This window comes from Lytechinus pictus, chromosome 10 (assembly GCF_037042905.1).
Source record: "Lytechinus pictus isolate F3 Inbred chromosome 10, Lp3.0, whole genome shotgun sequence".
NCBI lineage: Eukaryota > Metazoa > Echinodermata > Echinoidea > Temnopleuroida > Toxopneustidae > Lytechinus > Lytechinus pictus.
Genome location: NC_087254.1, coordinates 8,866,225 through 8,885,749, shown reverse-complemented (window position 1 = coordinate 8,885,749; position 19,525 = coordinate 8,866,225). Strand labels below are relative to the sequence as shown.

General features: G+C 38.5%; 1 protein-coding gene across 6 annotated transcripts in view; it reads left to right on the top strand.

The window, feature by feature from the left end:
• LOC129269710 (LLGL scribble cell polarity complex component 2-like) overlaps window positions 1-19,525 on the top strand; it is a 56,137-nt gene that overhangs the window by 10,742 nt on the left and 25,870 nt on the right. For 4 of the 6 annotated variants that reach the window (XM_064105276.1, XM_064105274.1, XM_064105273.1 and 1 more), the window contains 12 exons: window positions 3,623-3,695; window positions 4,406-4,613; window positions 7,744-7,795; window positions 8,964-9,121; window positions 9,853-9,925; window positions 10,914-11,061; window positions 12,252-12,476; window positions 14,134-14,289; window positions 14,972-15,421; window positions 16,116-16,245; window positions 17,054-17,170; window positions 18,049-18,212. In XM_064105276.1, coding sequence (XP_063961346.1) covers window positions 3,623-3,695; window positions 4,406-4,613; window positions 7,744-7,795; window positions 8,964-9,121; window positions 9,853-9,925; window positions 10,914-11,061; window positions 12,252-12,476; window positions 14,134-14,289; window positions 14,972-15,421; window positions 16,116-16,245; window positions 17,054-17,170; window positions 18,049-18,212 — 1,954 coding nt within the window. Of the gene's footprint in view, window positions 1-3,272; window positions 3,696-4,405; window positions 4,614-7,743; window positions 7,796-8,963; window positions 9,122-9,852; window positions 9,926-10,913; window positions 11,062-12,251; window positions 12,477-14,133; window positions 14,290-14,971; window positions 15,422-16,115; window positions 16,246-17,053; window positions 17,171-18,048; window positions 18,213-19,525 lie in introns of those variants that run through there. The other 2 variants (XM_064105275.1, XM_064105272.1) reach the window with 1 other exon arrangement.

The following is a 19,525-nucleotide window of genomic DNA, read 5'->3' as shown; positions in this document are numbered from 1 at the left end:
TTGAAACTGTCATGTTTGTATGCTGTTAAATTGTTACTTACTTTGTTCATGATAACGAACAATATTAAGAGTGACGTAAACAAAAGTCAGATGTTAGACCCTACCCTTCCCACTCCTTTCTACACCCTCTGTAAGGACACTGTTTCTCAAAAGTAACTAAGTAAATATTATGGTATGTATCTTTGCCATCCAGTGGAAACACCCATGAAACCACTGATTCTAATTGGCTGTTTAGCAATTTTACAATGGTAGTTATCGTGAAATGGTGTTCATGTAGATACCATAATAGTAACTGTTGTTTTATGAAACAGGGTCCATAGCCTTGGATACCCAAGAGTTTGGCCAATGGTCTCTCATAATTTCTAGATTACTATTATCCACCCCACCTAAAGTCTACCATCTTCCCCATATCCCACCATCTCCAAATTCGACCATCTACCACAGATTTTGCCATCCACCCGAAACTCCACCATTCCACCCTAAATTCTACCACCCACCCCAAATTCTACATGTACATCTACCCCAAATTCTACCATCTTTTCCAAATTTTACACTCCCATCCCAAACTTTACCATCCCATCCCGAATTTTACCGTCCCAACCCAAATTCTACATCTACCCCAAATTCTACCATCTATTCCAAATTTTACAATCCCATCCCAAATTTTACCATCCCATCCCAAATTCTACATCTACGCCAAATTCTACCATCTATTCCAAATTTTACCATCCCATCCCAAATTTTACCATCCCATCCAAAATTCTACATCTACCCAAAATTCTACCATCTATTCCAAATTTTACCATCCCATCCCAAATTCTACATCTACCCCAAATTCTACCATCTATTCCAAATTTTACCATCCCATCCCAAATTTTACCATCCCATCCAAAATTCTACATCTACCCAAAATTCTACCATCTATTCCAAATTTTACAATCCCATCCCCAATTCTACCATTCACCTCAAATTCTACCATTCTACCCACTATTCTACCATCTATCCCAAATTCTATTATCCTACCCCAAATTCTATCATCTATTCCAAATGTTACCATCCCATCCCAAATTTTACCATCTACATGTACCCCCAATTCTACCCTCTTCCCCAAAATACCATCCTCCCTATACTCTACCATCTACCCCTTATTCTACCATCTATCCAAAGTTCAACCATCCCATCCCAAATTCTGCCTCTGTCCCAATTTCTACCACCCCACCCTCTCCTATTCAAACACTTTTGTGTATACTGCTTGATCCCCCTTCACCACCCCTCGTTTATCTGTTATCAAATATAGTAACTAATGATACTATCCTTTGCTTTGGACATCATAAATTTTCATCTTTATTCTTTAACGACTGCATGAATATCTGCGATACTGTTGCCTCTCATAAACTGCAATTAACTGCCATCCTGTTCATTTCTCCATTTAGTATGTACATCTGTTCTGTCGCATGAAAGCGCTTCATTTCAGCAACGTCAGAATAATGTCATATTAATGTGTCATCTACAACATGCATCGATGTGTGCTCTTAATGCCAACTGGCATTAAGGGCAGTCGTACTGTAGTACTTTTTTCTTTTGAAGCATAATTAAAAGCTTGATAAAATTATCACAGCCTTGCTTTCATGATTACAGCTTTCCACTAACCAATCATTTAGAAACAGAGAGTAGAAGTTATAACAGTGAAATTATAATTGATACAATTTAGTGTATGAATAGATTGACGTACCTGGTGTGGTTTCTTTCGTGTTGGTGTCATGAATACATGTAGTTATTAATGCATTATCATTTGCAGCTGTTTGATATAGAATAATACTTTGTTGAAGTTATTTTGCAGTGGAGGTTATTTTTTCAGTGAAATATGCACCTTAACAACTGCTTTCTGACACTTGTATAGTTATAACAAGAGTAACCTCTTAACCAGCTCGAACAGGATAATTCTATAATGATATCATTTTTGCTGTATTTATTTTGTGCTTTATTGAAATGGAACAGGGGAAATATTTACTTTGATTTCCAGTGTAGTGATGTATTCAAAGTACATGTAAATGAAAGGAGAGAGCACGTGTAGGGGAGTATGTTATGAGTCATTGTAAACATTTCAATTGTATTCATTGTGTAGCGTTGCATTTGCATTTAATCCCTGAGCAAAACTTGGGTTTTTAAACTAACATTGCCATACATGCAGTTAATTCATGGATATCATTATTATTGATACTAGATTTATTTTAATCATCAGTTAAGTTGTCATTTATGTAATACCAGAGCCCCGTAACACAAAGGTTATCGATTAACCGTTAAATGAAATGGCCTATCAAGATCTTTGTTACATGCACATTTTGCTCAGTAGAGTGACTACGAACCAATCAGAATTGCTCTTTTAAATTAGTGATTATTCCCTAACCTTTGTGTTACAGGCCCAGCTGTTGAACATGGATGTTATGAGTTTTAATTTTTCCCTTCAAAAGATATCGTGCACCAATTTAATGGTTGAAATATTAAAAAAAATATATGTGATTATGAAATATACTGGAAAAAAAATCCAATATCAATTTGTTTGATAGTTTGATAGGAGACATCCATTTTCAAGCGTTCCTCTGTTTATTATTCATTTGCTTTAGCCTCATTTATAATCATAGTATTAACTGATCTTGGGTAACTGGTGACTTATTACTACTTCATTGCTTTGCTTCATCCCCCCTTTTTTTACCCCCACCCCTTTCCATACCCCTCCCTCATCTCACATCATCCTTATCATCTCATGTCAATGTTTACCTATTCTGTGATTCCATCACACGTCTGATACTCGTCTTACTACTGTCATAATCCTCTTTTATTTTCATTTCGTAATGTCACATTATTCATTTCTGTATACTACTTGTTTATATGTTCATTGTTTCCATGCCAACAATGTCTTCTCCCTTCTCTGCCTTTCACCCATTCTCATTTATATCTTTGTACTCGATCTCGTTGCTTATTGTTTTGCATGATTCCTTGATCATCCTGTATTTAATTCCCTTTTCCTGGATGAAACTATTTGTCACACCACCATCCACCTACTTTCCTCTCTTTGTTGTTGCTTCTGCTTCTTGTACATCAAATTTATGTCGACTTTCCACCCTCTCAAATCCCCATGTGTCATACATAACCCACATATCATCTACCACAACTGTCCTTTTATACCCTTGAATATCTAATCACTCTATTTGTTCTTTGAACTCCCCCTCCTCTAACATTTGTTACCTCTCATCCTCACAATATTGTACTCATCCCTTCTTCCCCTAATGTCAATAACCACTCTCGAAACCGTACTGCTCGACATCTTTGCAACCACAACTTCAATACTCCCTTCCGCTATCGCTGAATCTACTCCCTATCCCTTCAATAAACCGTCTACCATTTCCACAATACCTCCATCCATCTTTTATCCATCATACCTTCCACTTCATTCACCTCTCTTCTACCACCCTTTAACCACCATCGTCACACCTCCACCCCTACAACACCCCTACTACACCCCCACTACACCCCCACTACTCCCCTCCACTGCTTGGACCACCACCTGTTGGGTGTGTGGCATGGCCCCCCTAACCAGGTTAAATGATTCTCCATCTTCCAGTGTACCTGATGACTTCAAGGTGAACCCCGGCGCAGTGGAGGCCATCGCCCAACACCCCAGTGACAAGGATAGAGTAAGTATCCTATTCCTAGAAAGATATTTCATGACACCCGGATATCATTTTTTTCTTTGCTTCTTTGGAAAGTCAAGATTGATAGGTTTTGCAGCTACCATAGCCTCTCTAATGTGGCATGTCACACCTTTGCCTGTTTGGCTTGTGTATCGCCACATGTCGCCTGAACACAGACATATGCAGTCGCACCTTATCAAGCATGTATAGAGAACTCTATAATGTTCTCTAATACATGCCTGCATTAGTTGCTTGCAAGTTATGAAATTTCTTATTTGAAGCTCATATTCTGTGTTTTCTGCCTGATTTACCTTGTATGAGCTCATCGTCATTTTACAATAGTTGTTTGTTTTTATTGACTGCAAAATGACGTGGGGTTTCATACCAAAAACTGCCCCTGGACCATCATCGATTAAAAAAAAAAAAAAAACAACTATGAAAGTAAGATGAAGGTACATGTATATAGTCTAAGTATGAGACTGTTTCTATGGTCCTTAAAGCGAAAATCACACCACCGAAACTGATTCCAAACTGACCGATGGGATACCATTGGAATTAACGTAAATAGACTTGGTCTGTCTGAAGTACATGTATAATGGTTCAACTAAGGCAGAGTTCATGGTTCTTCCTTATTTTCGTATAACAGTAGAACCGTAATTCTTCAAAGCATTGTGCATTAATGATGAATTTTTCCCTCTCTTTTTGGTACACAGCTCTTGATCGGCTACAACCGAGGACTGATGATCATCTGGTTCCAGAGTGAGCTGATGCTTGAAGCTTCGTTCGTTGGTCACCAGATAGAATCTCTATGCTGGCACCGGGATGGAACCCACTTCACCAGCTCTCACAATGACGGTAGCTACCAGGTTTGGAAGGTCTCCGGAGCATCCTCACCGGCCAAAGAACCTCTGGTGCCATACGGTAAGAATTAATCTTCTTCCTGGTAGAGGAAAGCTTTTCAGTGTTGCATATTGGGTAAGCAAGTCTAGCATCCTCACTGGCCAAAGAACATCTGGTACCATTCTGGTAGAGGAAAAACTTTTCACTGTGGCATAATGAAGCAGGAGTAGCACCCTCACCCGCCAAAAAACCTCTGGTCCCATACGTTCTTTCTTCTTCCTGGTAGAGGAAAACTTTTCAGTGTTGCATATTGGGTAAGCAAGTCTAGCATCCTCACTGGCCAAAGAACCTCTGGTACCATTCTGGTAGAGGAAAGCTTTTCAATGTGGTATATTAGGTACGCAAGACTAGCATCCTGATGGCCAACAAAACCTCTGGTGCCATACAATAACCTTTCATTCCTCTGGTAGAAGATAGCTTTTCAGTGCGGCATACACATGACATTTGCTCTGGCGACAATTGCTCCGCTCTAAATTCCACACAATAATCGAATGACCAACTTCAACCCTGGGTTTAACACTATACCCTACCCTAAACCTAACATAAATTTCCATTGCAAGCCTAATCCTACATCTTAGACAAAATTAAGCCCAGAGCAATTGCCGCAGGAGCAAATGTCGTGTCACCTTCCTGACTACTGTACTTGGTGCACCTTGGGTTTGCCTTTTCTATGAACCAAGTTATAACCTGAGCATAGGATTTGTCTTGGCTGGTTAGGAGGTTTATATTTGCTTGAAATACAAGCAGTTGGTCTATGTCTCCAATACTAGTAGTCTGATACCACATGTGCTAAAACCTACTTGATCTACCATCAATATGGGCCGATTTCCTTTTGGCCTACACTACACTTAGTCTATACCCAATAAGCCAGTTCGTAGTTCCCATCTGCGCATGATCAGAAGATTCTGCGCATGATCAGAGGAAGGTCATTTGTACTAAAGTGACATGGTGGTTTAAAATTTAATGAGATAAGCACCAACTTCGATGTCTTGATTATTCATATATTCTTTTGAATATGTTTTTCATTCACATCCACAAAAAACAATGCGTCCACGAATGACTGGTATATTTCACAGTTTGCCAAGTACATTGTACAACATCGTCTAATATGCATTCAAAGTAGAATTCAACAAATACCTTCATAGAGTGTTCATTGATGTGCTATTCTAGTCACCTGGTCTATTCAATTTCTTCATCCCGCTATGTAAGGCATGCATACGTAATATCTTGCTTTGAAATCTGCCTATCTTAATGAAAGAAATGAAAGGTCATTCGACCAAAATTGTCCATGAAGTAACTACAAACTGGTCTATTGTATAATTACCATTTATCAAAATTCCTAGACGGTCTAATCTCCACTTGGAATCCTAATTATTTTGGACTTTGTTGATTGGTAAATGATGTATCTAGTAATGTATAATAAGCAGTATTAGACCAAATGGATATTAGACAAAATGACTACAGACTTAAACTTGTAATGAGTCATAGTGGTAAATGGGCCAAATGTCAATTAGACCAATCGGTTAGTAGGCAAACTAGGATTTAACCATGTGGGATAAGACCAGATGGAAAGGAGACAAAGCAAGGTCTAGACCGAATGCCAGTTAACCGATGGTGAAAGTATGAATTGAAGAATACTGAACCAGGATACTGTAAGGTTTCTCTCCGTACAGTTCATACCTTGAAAAGTGATCAGTGATATGGATATGATCATGTGAAAGGTAATCCCCGGGGAATTTCAATTTGATTTTTTTTCTCCCTGTAAGGTTGGGAGAATCCTGATTAGTTTGGCCATGATGAAACGTAGCTACCAGCATCTGTCATTGTAATAAAAGATGATGTATACATATTTCAGGATTTGATGTGGCTGCAACCTGCTCTCATATTGCACGTACGTCCATAAATTATTACAGCGGTGCATGCCTGACAGTGGTTTTAGTGGATGAAATGCTTTCCCTCTGTTAGGTTTCATAAAGCTGTTCGTAAGTTCAGAGCGACTTTAAGAACGACTGGTGATCCTTTCTTATGGTAAACGATATTCACCATTAATGTTTGTGGTGATTATTTTGCGCATAAGAAAGGTTCACCAGTCGTTCTTAAAGTCGCTCTTAACTTACAAACAGCTTTATGAAACGGCCCCCTGGGGCCTGTGACACATAGCTTAGCAATCATCATAGGAGAATATCTTTACGATTGATCATATTAACCACAATGTACAATAAATCGTGAAAATCGAGCGTACAATCAGTCGCTAACCTTTGTGTTACAGGACCCGGAACATTTCAGCCATCGTACGTCGTCGTATATAGGCTATTGCAAGGCATTTTTTTATACCATATCTTGATATATATCAAGAATTACCTTGTGTTGATAACACAAATGATGCTTCACGTAAAGCATTAGAATTTCTGTGCTGTTTGAGAAATGCATTTTTTTATATCAAGAATGGAATTCTTCACATCAAGATATGGAATTATAGGAGAAAACGGCCTACAGTAAGTAGATTACGTCGGCATTCACTGACTAAAACTTTGAGGGTCCCATCTAACATAAAGGGTTACAATTGATCCAATCAACTTCATCTGTACAGAATTCCATCTGTGTCATATTTTTTTCTACAGGAAACTTGCACAATATCCTATGTAAACAAAGAGAATCACACCATATTTTCAAGAAAACGATTAATATCTATAAAATATTTTAACAAAAATGCATTTTAGATGTTGATGTTGCTGGCCATCCATAGTTGGATTGATCTATCACAACTGTTTGTCAGTCTCCAGGTGTCATAACAGCCCCTTTAATAGGTTCAATGAGAAGGGATTGATTAAAGTTGTCAACCATTAGAACAGCCTGCCCCCTTTGGGTTATATTTAGAATTGATTAAAGGTAGTTTTACGACCCTCTGTCGCTCTGATTAATTACAGTTGATAGGTAGGTAGCCCATTTGACGTTTCCAATGGTTATATTTTACATCTCTGACGTTCAAAGTAAGCGTGGCAGTAGTATGCGTTATGTTGAATGTACAAAATGAAATGCATGTACATGTATTTGCAATCAAATTGTATAAAGCGATACACAATGTAGTCATTGTTCTTCAGATTTTTTTAAAAATCTATGTTGTGAAATGCTTGTCTTTTTTTTCTTGCAGGACCATTCCCTTGCAAAGCCATTCCAAAGATCCTTTACTTGACAACCAAGAGGTGAGTGTTGTATACACCATAATCAAGAAATGAAAGTTACACAAATGAGAAAATACATATCTGAGTGTTCTTTATATAGACAGCAGAGCTGCCAGTTAGTGAGATTTTAACATATTTAGTAGGATTTTTACGTGGAAAGTGAGATTTAATTGGATTTTCCCCCTCGAAATAGGATATTTTAAACTTGTAAGAATGATGATTTTTTCCCTTTTTTTCATTCTTAAAAAAATAGTATTTTAGATATTAAAGAATAGGATTTGTTCGCAATTTAAGGTTGGCAGCTCTGAAAGAGGTTTTTATTTTATCATGAAAATACATCTCAAACATTGAAAAAACGCTGTTCATATTGGATCCATTAATGTAATCTCCTCGGAGTAGGCATTCTTTCCCTTAATAGAGCAAAAGAGACATTAACCTACATTATACCATACATATCTAATGCCCTTCTGCCTCTTAAATAGGGAGGAATTCTTCCATTTCATCTGTCTGTGGGGTAATTGAAAATGCTAATAGATGGGAATCTTATACCAGGCTGAGGAGGTAATGGAGGTCGCTGCCTACCCCTTTCTTGTACCCCTCTATAAACCCTATGGCCCGTATTCTGAAGTCGGGTTTAAGTTAAACTCGGGTTTAAAGTTGTGGTTTAAGTATGGGAAGCCAAAAGTATCAAATTTGTTATTAAGTTGTATGTTTCTTATGTTTACTGTGCTCTTTCCTGATTCATCGATGCTGAAGCCAATAATCTTTTTATACTTCCTAGACAATTATGAATGATTTGAGAGCCAAATGAGCTGAAATATGATATATCTACTGTTAGTGATTTATGTAACAATTGGCTATCCATAGTTAAACCACAACTTTAAACCTGAGTTTTTAAACCCGACTTCAGAATACGGGCCTATGGGTTCAGGTGCACGTCAGTGATGAGAGGCGCCAACATCCCATTACCTTAAGGGCTCATCAAGTTGATAACGGAGGATGGTGTTGGAAAGATTCAATCATTGAGATTTTGACTTGGTAATATATTGATCCCATGCTGCAAACAATACATTAAAAAAAATCAATACAGTTACCATTAGTCGTTCATTTCAGAATTTTTTCAGGAAAATATGACAATGATTATTTGTATTCATTTAAGTAATCATCATTGATTATTTTGTATTTTCAGTGAGCCGTTCACCATCTTCTCCGGTGGAATGCCAAGGGCGAGCTATGGTGATCGTCACGTCGTCACGGTGATACAGGACAAGACGCAACATGTCGTCTTTGATTTCACATCCAAGGTCATTGACTTCTTCACAATGTCAAATGCCACGGATGAAGATGGTACGAATTAGATTTTATTCTTACACTTTGATGACAAAGTTTTTTGTTCATTATCTTTTGGAAAAACTCGTAGTTGAAGTGAGTTTGACACTTTATTTGAAACCTGTGATTTACTATGGGTAGCCAGGGGCCTGTTGCATAAAACTTTTATGGCATAATTTTGTTTGCCAGAGTTTTTTTTTATGGTTAAAGTTTATGCAACGGGCCCCAGATGTGCAAGAATCTAATATGCACCATCAAATGATACAAATTTATTATTTTGACATATATATGATGTTCAAAAGAATGGCAGTAATTCAACATAGATTTTAAAGCATTTAATGATATAGCGTATTTCTGGATTTGTTTGAAAAGATGCAATATTTTGCATAAAATATATAAATAAAATCAGTGCATATTACAATTAAGGCTTACAGTCCAATATAAAGATTTACTAGTATACCATTTTATCATTATCAGTTTGTTTCTTTACATTATTCTAGTTCATAATTACTGTCTCTTGTTTGAAATATTATGATAAAATTCCAATTCATAACAATTGATTTAAAAACAGATCTTGAATTTATCATATGTAGATAGCATTTAGCAGTATCAGGAAAACACACATACTGATCAACCCTGCCTTGTATACATCCCTTTAGTTCTAACAAAAGTTGTTTGATAAGTCAATCTTTCACTCATCAGTCGGGGTTGCATTCATGTGGTTTTCGATGTTTTCTCTTGGCAAACAGAATTTGATGAGCCACACACCCTTGTCGTTCTGGTAGAGGAAGAGATTGTTTTCATTGATCTACAAACAAAGGGGTAAGTCATTCAATCCGAAGAGGAGGACGGGAACTACGGAAATGATTGAAAAAGAAAGAATATTATGTCGAATAGCAATGCTATGAGGAATCAATAAACTCTGCTAAATATTTCATAGATCTCCTGAATAAAGACATGCCCAATCAATAAACCCATTGCTCATTTGAAAGAAATACCAGCCTACTTGCAATAACAAGTTTTTTTCATGAATGAGGAAATCAACTCTTTTATTTAATATACATATATTTTTATTGATCTTTTACAGCTTACTTATTTTGTTTTTATTATTCTTAATTTACCTTTTCCTCATTATCTTATGTACATGTATGTAAATTTTCATTGCCTAAGTATTCTTGCCTATACACATATTTCTCATGTCAGTTTTTACAAAGGTGTACTGCTTTTTAATGTTTGAAATATGTAATGAGTCTTTTAATTGTTTTTACTTTGTATACATGACCAATTCAGCCATTTGGCTGCAACTCATGTTTTTAATAAACCTTGAATTGAAATTGAATTGAATTGAAAATTAAGGATTAGTCTACTTCCATTTGGTCAAATAGAAAGTTCTGTATTCAAGATGTTATGATCGTGATTTGATATTAGCTTGGCAAATGGATGTTGTAGGCATGCTGTAATAGACCAAATGTTATGTAAGATCCTGGGGAGCATTTCTTGAAAAGACTTGTCAGACGTTTTATCCGACAAGTCCCATTCTATCAGACAGTTACCATAGTAACACCGCTTCTCAGCCAGTCAAAATCAAGGAAAGTTGTCTGATCCGACAACTTGTCGGACAAAAATGTTGATGAAATGCCCCCCCCATAAGTAAATTTACATTGGAAGTGTTCATGAAGCTTATTGGTGGTGATCTTTACTGACACATTTGCTCCGAGCCAATCAGATGCAAGGAATTCAGTAGCTTGTAACAATGTCGGTGAAAATCCGTCTCATGAAATGCTCTGCTGTTTTTCGTTCTCTTGTCCAGATGGCCCACTTTCCAGCTGCCTTACCTGTCCTCCCTGCATGCCTCAGCCATCACATCATCCAACTACATCTGCAATGTTCCTTCTCAACTCTGGGAGAAGATCCAGGAAGCCGGCGAACACCAACAACAGAACACAGCATCGCAAAGGGTATGTAGAATCATTGTATTCAAAGGGGATGGGGGGGGGGGCTGTCACTTTAGGAGGTCCATGTGTATGCTCTTGCGCTGTATCATTAGTCTAGATACATAGGCCCATATTCTGAAGTCGGGTTTAACTTAAACTCAGGTTTAAAGTTGTGATTCAAGTATGGACAGCCAATTGTTACATAAATCAATAACGGTAGAGATATCATGTTTCAGCTCATTTGGCTCTTAAATCATTCATAATTGGCTATGAAGTATAAACGATGATTGTATTCACCATCGATGAATCAGGAAAGAGAACAGTTAACATAAGAAACATACAACTTAATAAAAATTTTGACACTTTTGGCTTCCCATAATTTTAGCACCGAGTTAGACCATGGTCTTAGTTAAACCTGACTTCAAAATATGGGCCATAGACATTGTTGGGAATACAACATTTTTTGGGGGGTTATTTATTCATTATGTAACTTCTGATATTGGAAATGACCAGTATCTGTTTCATTAATAACTTACAATTATGGTAACTTTGCCATTATAGCAACTACCATGGTAACGTGGCTCAGCAGCCAATCACAATCAAGGTCTTCATTGGTAGTTACGATAATGACAAAGAAACCATAATTTGTGCTTTCCATAATATATGTGCCACCAACATTTATTGGAGGTTTGTGAGTCAAAAACTGTTTCTTAAGCCATTCAATAAAGCACAGCCAAGCCATTGAGAATGAAAAAAAAAATGAAAGAAATATTTAACTGAATGAAGACTCTCTTAGGCATGGAAGAATAATGAATATATAACATTAGAAATTGAAGGAATATCCAAACAAAAGTAATGTGTTTTAATGAGATATTTAATCTCTTTGAAAGTAGACCTATGGTGATAAATGTACAATTCTGAGTAACATGTTTTGTGCGTGTATGTATTTGAAAGCCATTAGAAACTAATAAGTTTCTCTCTATGCTTACATTAATGGGCCAATAGAATAAAAGTGGAGTGTTTTAATAAATGAGATTTTTAATCTTTTTGAAAGAGAACCGCGGTGATTAAATCATAGTTTAGAGTACATTGATGCCTATCGTTCTTTCAAGATTAGCACGATTGTGTGATGTCACAATAACCCTTGACTTGCATGCATGTATCATGAAACACACAAATTGTGTACACACTATTATTGTCTTCTGTCCCTGCAGGAGTTCCCAGTGTCCGGTGGCAAGAACTTGGTGGAGACCCCTGCTTACCACGACCTCCTCCTGACCGGTCACGAGGATGGGTCCATCCGCTTCTGGGATGCCTCCAGCTCGGCTCTCAAGTTCCTCTACCAGGTCAACGTGGCTCATGTCTTCACCCCTGAAGGGGAGCAGAACAGCTCCCCCGGAGTCGTAGAGGCCGAGGAAGAGTGGCCACCCTTCCGCAAGGTAGGATGGGTTGATATTGACTTGATCTACAAGAAGTCGGGTCCTTTTTGGCGGGGGGGGGGGGGGGGGGGGATGTTTACCGCGTTTATGTCATTAGTTGATATGCGGTAGTGCATCCAAAGATTGTGATCTGGTAATCATGGCTCCTGTCTCCACCCCTGAAAAGGAGCAGAACAGTTCTTCAGGGGAGTGTTTCATCAACATTTTCATCCGACAAGTTGTCAGATCTGACATCTTTCTCTGATGTTGATTGGCTGAGAGGTACTGTTACTATGGTAACTGTCGGATAAAATGGGACTTGTCGGATAAAACGTCCGACAAATCCTTTCATGAAACGCTCCCCAGGAGTCGTAGAGACGGAAGAGGAATGGCCACCATTCTGCAAGGTAGGCTGGTTTGTAAATTGATCTGCAAGCAGTTGTCTCTTTAATTTTTTTTTTTTTGGGGGGGAGGGGGGCATGTCTCATTAATTGATATGTGTTAGCACATCCCATGATCTTGATCTGGTCAACGTGGCTCGTGTTTTCTCAACCTTAATGCGATGAATTGTAATTATTTATTGATACAGTCAAACCATCACTTATATTGGAGGACCACCTCTTTAAACAGACCACCATTTTGGTTTCCTTTGAATTATTTCTCCCATTGGAACATGTATTACGAGGACCTGTCCACGAGAACCACCTGCTTAAAAAGACCACCAATTTGGTGTCTCTTAAATAATCATTTCCCTTTGTATTACAAGGTCCTTTCCATAAAGAACAGCTGCTGATAAAGACCACTTTTTTTCTCTCTTTGGTGATCCTTTTAGACAGGTTTTGCTGTACTTGAAACCAACACTTGTTATTTATTGTTACAGTGAAACTTGCTTTAGTCATCAATTATTTATTGATACAGTCAAACCATCACTTATATTGGAGGACCACCTTTTTAAACAGACCACCATTTTGGTTTCCTTTGAATTATTTCTCCCATTGGAACATGTATTACGAGGACCTGTCCATGAGAACCACCTGCTTAAAAAGACCACCAATTTGGTGTCTCTTGAATAATCATTTCCCTTTGGCCCGTATTCTGAAGTCGGGTTTAACTTAAACTCAGGTTTAAAGTTGTGGTTTAAGTATGGACAGCCAATTGTTACATAATCACAAACAGTAGAGATATCATACTTCAGCTCATTTGGCTCTCAAATCATTCATAGTTGTCTAGGAAGTATAAATAGATGATTGTCTTCACCATCGATGAATCAGGAAAGAGCACAGTAAACATAAGAAACATACAACTTAATAAAAACTTAAACCACAACTTTAAACCTGAGTTTAAGTTAAACCCGACTTCATAATACGGGCCAAAGGTCCATTCCATAAAGAACAGCTGCTGATAAAGACCACTTTTCTTTTCTCTCTTTGGTGATCCTTTTAGACAGGTTTTGCTGTACTTGAAACCAACACTTCTTATTTATTGTTACAGTGAAACTTGCTTTAGTCATAGTGACCACTCGGATAGAAGGGCCAAGAGTAAAAACAGACCACAAGTATGGTTTCCCTTTGAAACATGTATTTCAGGAACTCTTTTCTCCCTTGGGCAGTCTTCATGTACATCTTTCACTGTTCCTTAACCTACCACTAACCAAACCATTGACTTTTCTATGTGTCAGGTGGGTAACTTTGACCCTTTCAGCGATGACCCTCGTCTTGGTATCCAGAAGGTGGTGCTGTGCCCTCAGAGCGGTACCTTGGTGTCCGGTGGAACGGCTGGTCAGGTGGTGGTCATGAAGATGGGCGATGATGAGGAAGAAAAGAAGACAGTTGAGGTATGAGGATTATAAATTCTGTTCTTTTTTTGTAGTATTGTGGAGTGTTGAGCGTTGTGGCCCAGTGGATTAGTCTCCGGACTTTGAAAGAGAGGGTCGTTGGTTCGAATCCCAGCCATGGCGTAATTTCCTTCGGCATGAAATTTATCCACATTGTGCTGCGCTCGACCCAGTTGAGGTGAATGGGTACCCAGTATGATTTATTCCTTGAACGCTTTAGCGCCTATTAATATGGCAGCTCAGCTACAGCCGGGGTAATAATATGATACCAAGTATCAAAGCGCAGTTGAGTATATATGCACATAGTAACTGCGCTATATAAATGGACATATTATTATTATTGCACTCATAGGGTATGTTGCAATAAACTTATTTGCATTATTATTAAATTTGAAACACATATATTTAAATCTATGTGCTTATCATGCAATATGTGAGAAGTACTGTCGTTATGCCTAAAATCAAGGAAAAAACTGAGGTTGATTGGGGTTTCGCTATATTTTCATTTCTTCTGTCAAAACTGAATTATAATATAAATTAAAATAATTTTTATCTATTCACAATCAAGTTGGTTTTTACATTGAATTATAATATAAATCATTAGGTTTAACTAGGGTCAGTTCGGTCATGGCAAACAATTTTCTTTCCTTTATTATAAATCATTCTTATTTATTCCTCTCAGGCTGTTCAAGTCAAGATTGTAGTCGACGACAAGTTTGTGTGGAAGGGTCACGAGGCCTTGCCTGTCAGAGAAGAACCCTTCAAGCTGCCTCGGGGTTTCCAAGTGGAGTTAGTAGCCCAAGCCCATCCACCAGCTGCCATCACAGCTCTGGCCTTCCAATCAACCTGGGGCATCGTTGCCTTCGGTACCGGCCACGGTTTCTCTCTCATCGACACCACGCTCAAGCGCCTTATCCAATCCCACTGCACCCTCAACCCCGACGACCTCTCGGTGACCGGCGAGCACATGTCGCGGCGGAAGTCGCTGACCAAGTCGCTCAGGGCGTCGCTGCGCCGTGTGAGGGAGAAGAGGGCCACCGCGAAGCCACGGAAGCAGAGGGACAGGCGCTCGAATGATACCGGTGGTAAAGTGATCGAGGGGAGTGACAATACACCTACAACACCAGAGAAGGTTAGTACTACACTGGAATGCAAGAATGATGGATCCTTGAACACCAGGAAAGTCAGGAAATTTTGCCTATTCACTTTCCAGGCCTGAAAAGTCCTTGAAATCCCCCATAAGTCGTAGAAAAGTACTCATATTTCAAAATGTGCTTCCGCAATAAGTCATTGATAAATATATTTTCAACTAAAATGGTTACCAATATTTTTCCCCATTACATTTCCATTTTTTAGTTATCTGTGGAGTCCTGGAATTCATGAATTATAGTTCTTGAATTTCCTGGCAAAATCTTTTATTTGCCCAGAAAATGTGAGAAGAACCCTGGGGCATTTGATAGGCCAAGAGCAGATTTTCCTTGAAATTTTTCACAAGATTGCACTTGTTTTAAAACAGGGATGTGTTAAACTTGGTGTATTCCCAGTGACGGAAGTGATGTCAAATTGTGCATTACTGTCAGCATATACTGTGGGAAAATGTAATTATGGTGTTATTCAAGAAGTCAAAACTGTTGGGATTGGAATAAATTATATCATTATATGTAATAATGATGATTGTATATCTGAATGCTGCGAAGTTGGAAAATGTCTCTAAGCGGTTGTATTGATAGTTTGATGATGACATAGAAATAAGAAATGGAAGACGTACTCCATCACATCATGGCACCATCATCCCCATTGTGCTTTTCTCTGTTGGAAACCTATAGGAAAGCAGAGGGAGAGGGTTTGATGACGCTGATCTGGTACCCATTGAAAGAAAGATAGAGGCTCGATCGGAAGACCCGAAAGTCAGTATGGTTCGCTATGTCTACTTCGCTAACACGTTTGTAAGGGATGGTGAGTAGAATTCATTTGTTGTGCATCACTGCTCAGGAAGTATCATGTGTGGTTGTATGTGGGGAAATAACCAGGACTAACAGTTTTACATCTTATCAGTGAGACTTTATGAGTATCAATGCTGTACAGCCATGAACAAGTATAATGAAATAGCTTTGAGCCTAGGATATCTTCTGTTAATAAGACCATTCTTCTACTACCAAAACAGTTTAATGTATTTTTCATGATATATCCGGTGCACCGTTGAATGTTTCTTGCAGATAAATATCATTCTACAAATGCTTTTCATTATTATCATTATCATCATCATCATCGTCATCATCGTCAATATCATCATCATTTTCATTACCATCATTGTCATCATTATCATTATCATCAATATCATCATTTTCATTACAATCATCATTGTCATCATCATCGTCATCGTCGTCATCATCATCCTCATTGTCATCACCATCACCAACACCATCATCATAATCATCATCATCATCATCTATCCCTTCCTTTATCATTCCCTCAATGAATATCTAGATATATATTGATTCATTTGGTTCAAAGTTCTTTGATCGAGATGGTTTGAAGAGTTGATGCTCTGTTCAACTTTTTATTTGTTTGAAAGAACTTCTAGAAATATTGAAAAAGATTTTAGGTCGTTTGCCATATCACACAGGCACTGGTAACTCTTTTTACTCTTTGCTCGCACAGGAACTTTCGAGTGCACACCGAGGACCACAAATTATGTGCATGAAGTATTGATCAAGAATATCCTCTGACTAATTCACTTTCCCCTCTGTCTCCTCCCATTCAGCTCACACAGCTACACCATCAATTTGGGTGGGTACAAACGCAGGTATCATCTATATCTACTCGCTGGGTGTACCGACGGGAGATAATAGACTACAGGGCAATGTGGTGGCAGAGATCAGTAAGTACCAATATTTTCCTTTCATTTGCGCTCCTGGGGCCCGTAATGCATACCTGAGCAATCATCGTAGAACCTTTATACACTATATTCGATTGATTGCATTGACTATGACGTACAGTTAATAGTGAATATCAAGTGTACGATTAATCATTCACCTTTTGTGTTACGGGATCCGGATCAGAAGTTTGAAAAGAGGGCTGTTTTCAGAAAAGAGTTAAAGTAACCCATTTGTAGATAAAATCAGAGCATGTGCAGATCAAGGTCATTGTGCTAATATCTAAATAAAACAAACTGGCTTGAAAATATTAGCAGGTTGCCTGACTTGGCAACTCTCAATTCATGCAAACTAGGTTCCAAACACCTAGATTCAGGTGTTATAAAAAGTGGGTGAATAGAAAAGCTCCTGTCTAGGTTCATAACTAATAGGTGCGTACATAAATTAGAATGTCATCCGGGAGGTGCACAAAGCGTCGTGGTGTAGCGGTTCTGACTCTCGCCTTGTAATCAGAGTGTCGTGTGGTCGAATCCCACCATGACCTACATGTAGCGTCCTTTGGCAAGGCGTTAATCCACACTTTGCCACTCTCCACCCAGGTGTTAAATGGGTACCCGGTAGGATGCGAAAGCCTATGTAGTATGCCTAGCAATTGAGTCATGGAACTCTTGTTGGAATGCTCTCCAGGGAGTGGAGAAAGTGCATACATTGCATGCGGGCATGCAAGGATCCAATGACCGGGGTAATAATATGTCTTTAAAGCACTCAGAGACGTTGTTTCAATGTATTAAGCGCTATATAAATGCGGTATATTATTATTATTGTTAAAAATGTCAAAGCAACCTTATTTGTTCATTTGTCTAAACTTGTCATTTTCTTTCAGGCAAGGAGATAAAACTGAAACATGGTGCCCCAATCAACTCTATGGTAGTAGTGGACAGTGATAACAACCCCCTACCAGACCCTATTGAGGTCCAGCATGAGTGTGCCAAGCCTCCCAACATGAGTGGACACAATCTCATTGTATGCTCGGAGGAACAGTTCAAGGTATGTAGTGTAGTTTGGTGAAACCAGCCCCTCTCTCTATGGTAATAGTTTATAGTGATAACAACTTCCTACCAGACCCTATTGAGGTCCAGCATGAGTGTGCCAAGCCTCCCAACATGAGTGGACACAATCTCATTGTATGCTCGGAGGAACAGTTCAAGGTATGTAGTGTAGTTTGGTGAAACCAGCCCCCTCTCTCTATGGTAATAGTTTACAGTGATAACAACCCCCTACCAGACCCTATTGAGGTCCAGCACGAGTGTGCCAAGCCTCCCAACATGGACGCAAAACGTACTCATATCGGATACAGCGGACAATAATTTTTGTTGGGGGGGGGGGGCTCCATGCGTTTTCATGCGCTCCAGACAATGGACAAAATGGGCGAACAATGAAATCACAGAGGACGGATGCTCGATGGATATCGAGCGTATGAAACACGTATGCAAAGAGTACACAATGGATACATAACATTTTCTAACGGATGGCAAGATCCTTTTCCGTTTTACATCCTCTCTGCACCCGTAAGTGCAGTGGGACCAAGCCTTAAGATGAGTGGACACGATCATTGTTCATGTAGCTCTTTTTCCCTTACTGCCTATGACAGTGAGGTCCTGCTTTCTAATGATTTGTACTTGTTTATATTTGTGAATTATGTCTTAAATCTATTGTTGTTACTATCTAAATGTCACTTTTGTGATCTGACTCTTGTAAGTTTGCTTTTATTATTATTATTATTATTGTGATTTTGTATTTTGATTTAACAGTACATATATAAACTCCTACATAAAAAAAAGAAAGACAAATCAAACATTCTTTTGTCTCCAAGCATTAACTCCTTCCTATCCCCACCAACGCTAGGTACAGTGCAAAGTAATATATAGACGGAGGATATTTCCCTGTGACTACAAAAATAATTTTTCACATCGCAAAAACAAGAATGAAGATGAAAACAGAGACTTTGCCAAAAGGGTTTATACTTCTGGAAGATTTAACTGATCAATTTGTTGTATCATTTAAAGAGAAATTCCAGTAGTTGCAGTAAACACTGATTTCATGAGAAAGTCTGTAAAACCAGGCTTAATTGTCAGTATATCATCGAGGATCTAGATCTGGTACAGTTACATAAACTGAACTTTGTGAAATCTTGAAATCTACGCTGAAAAATATTCAGACTGAACTTCCCCAACACAGATAAGCGCACGTGGGACAGTGTATAATTATTGCCTTGAGCGTCGGGCCCGACGCTCTACCCGAATCCTGTGCTTATTTGCTGATTTCTCAGCAATTACACAATTTCTTCCAGAATCCTTTGG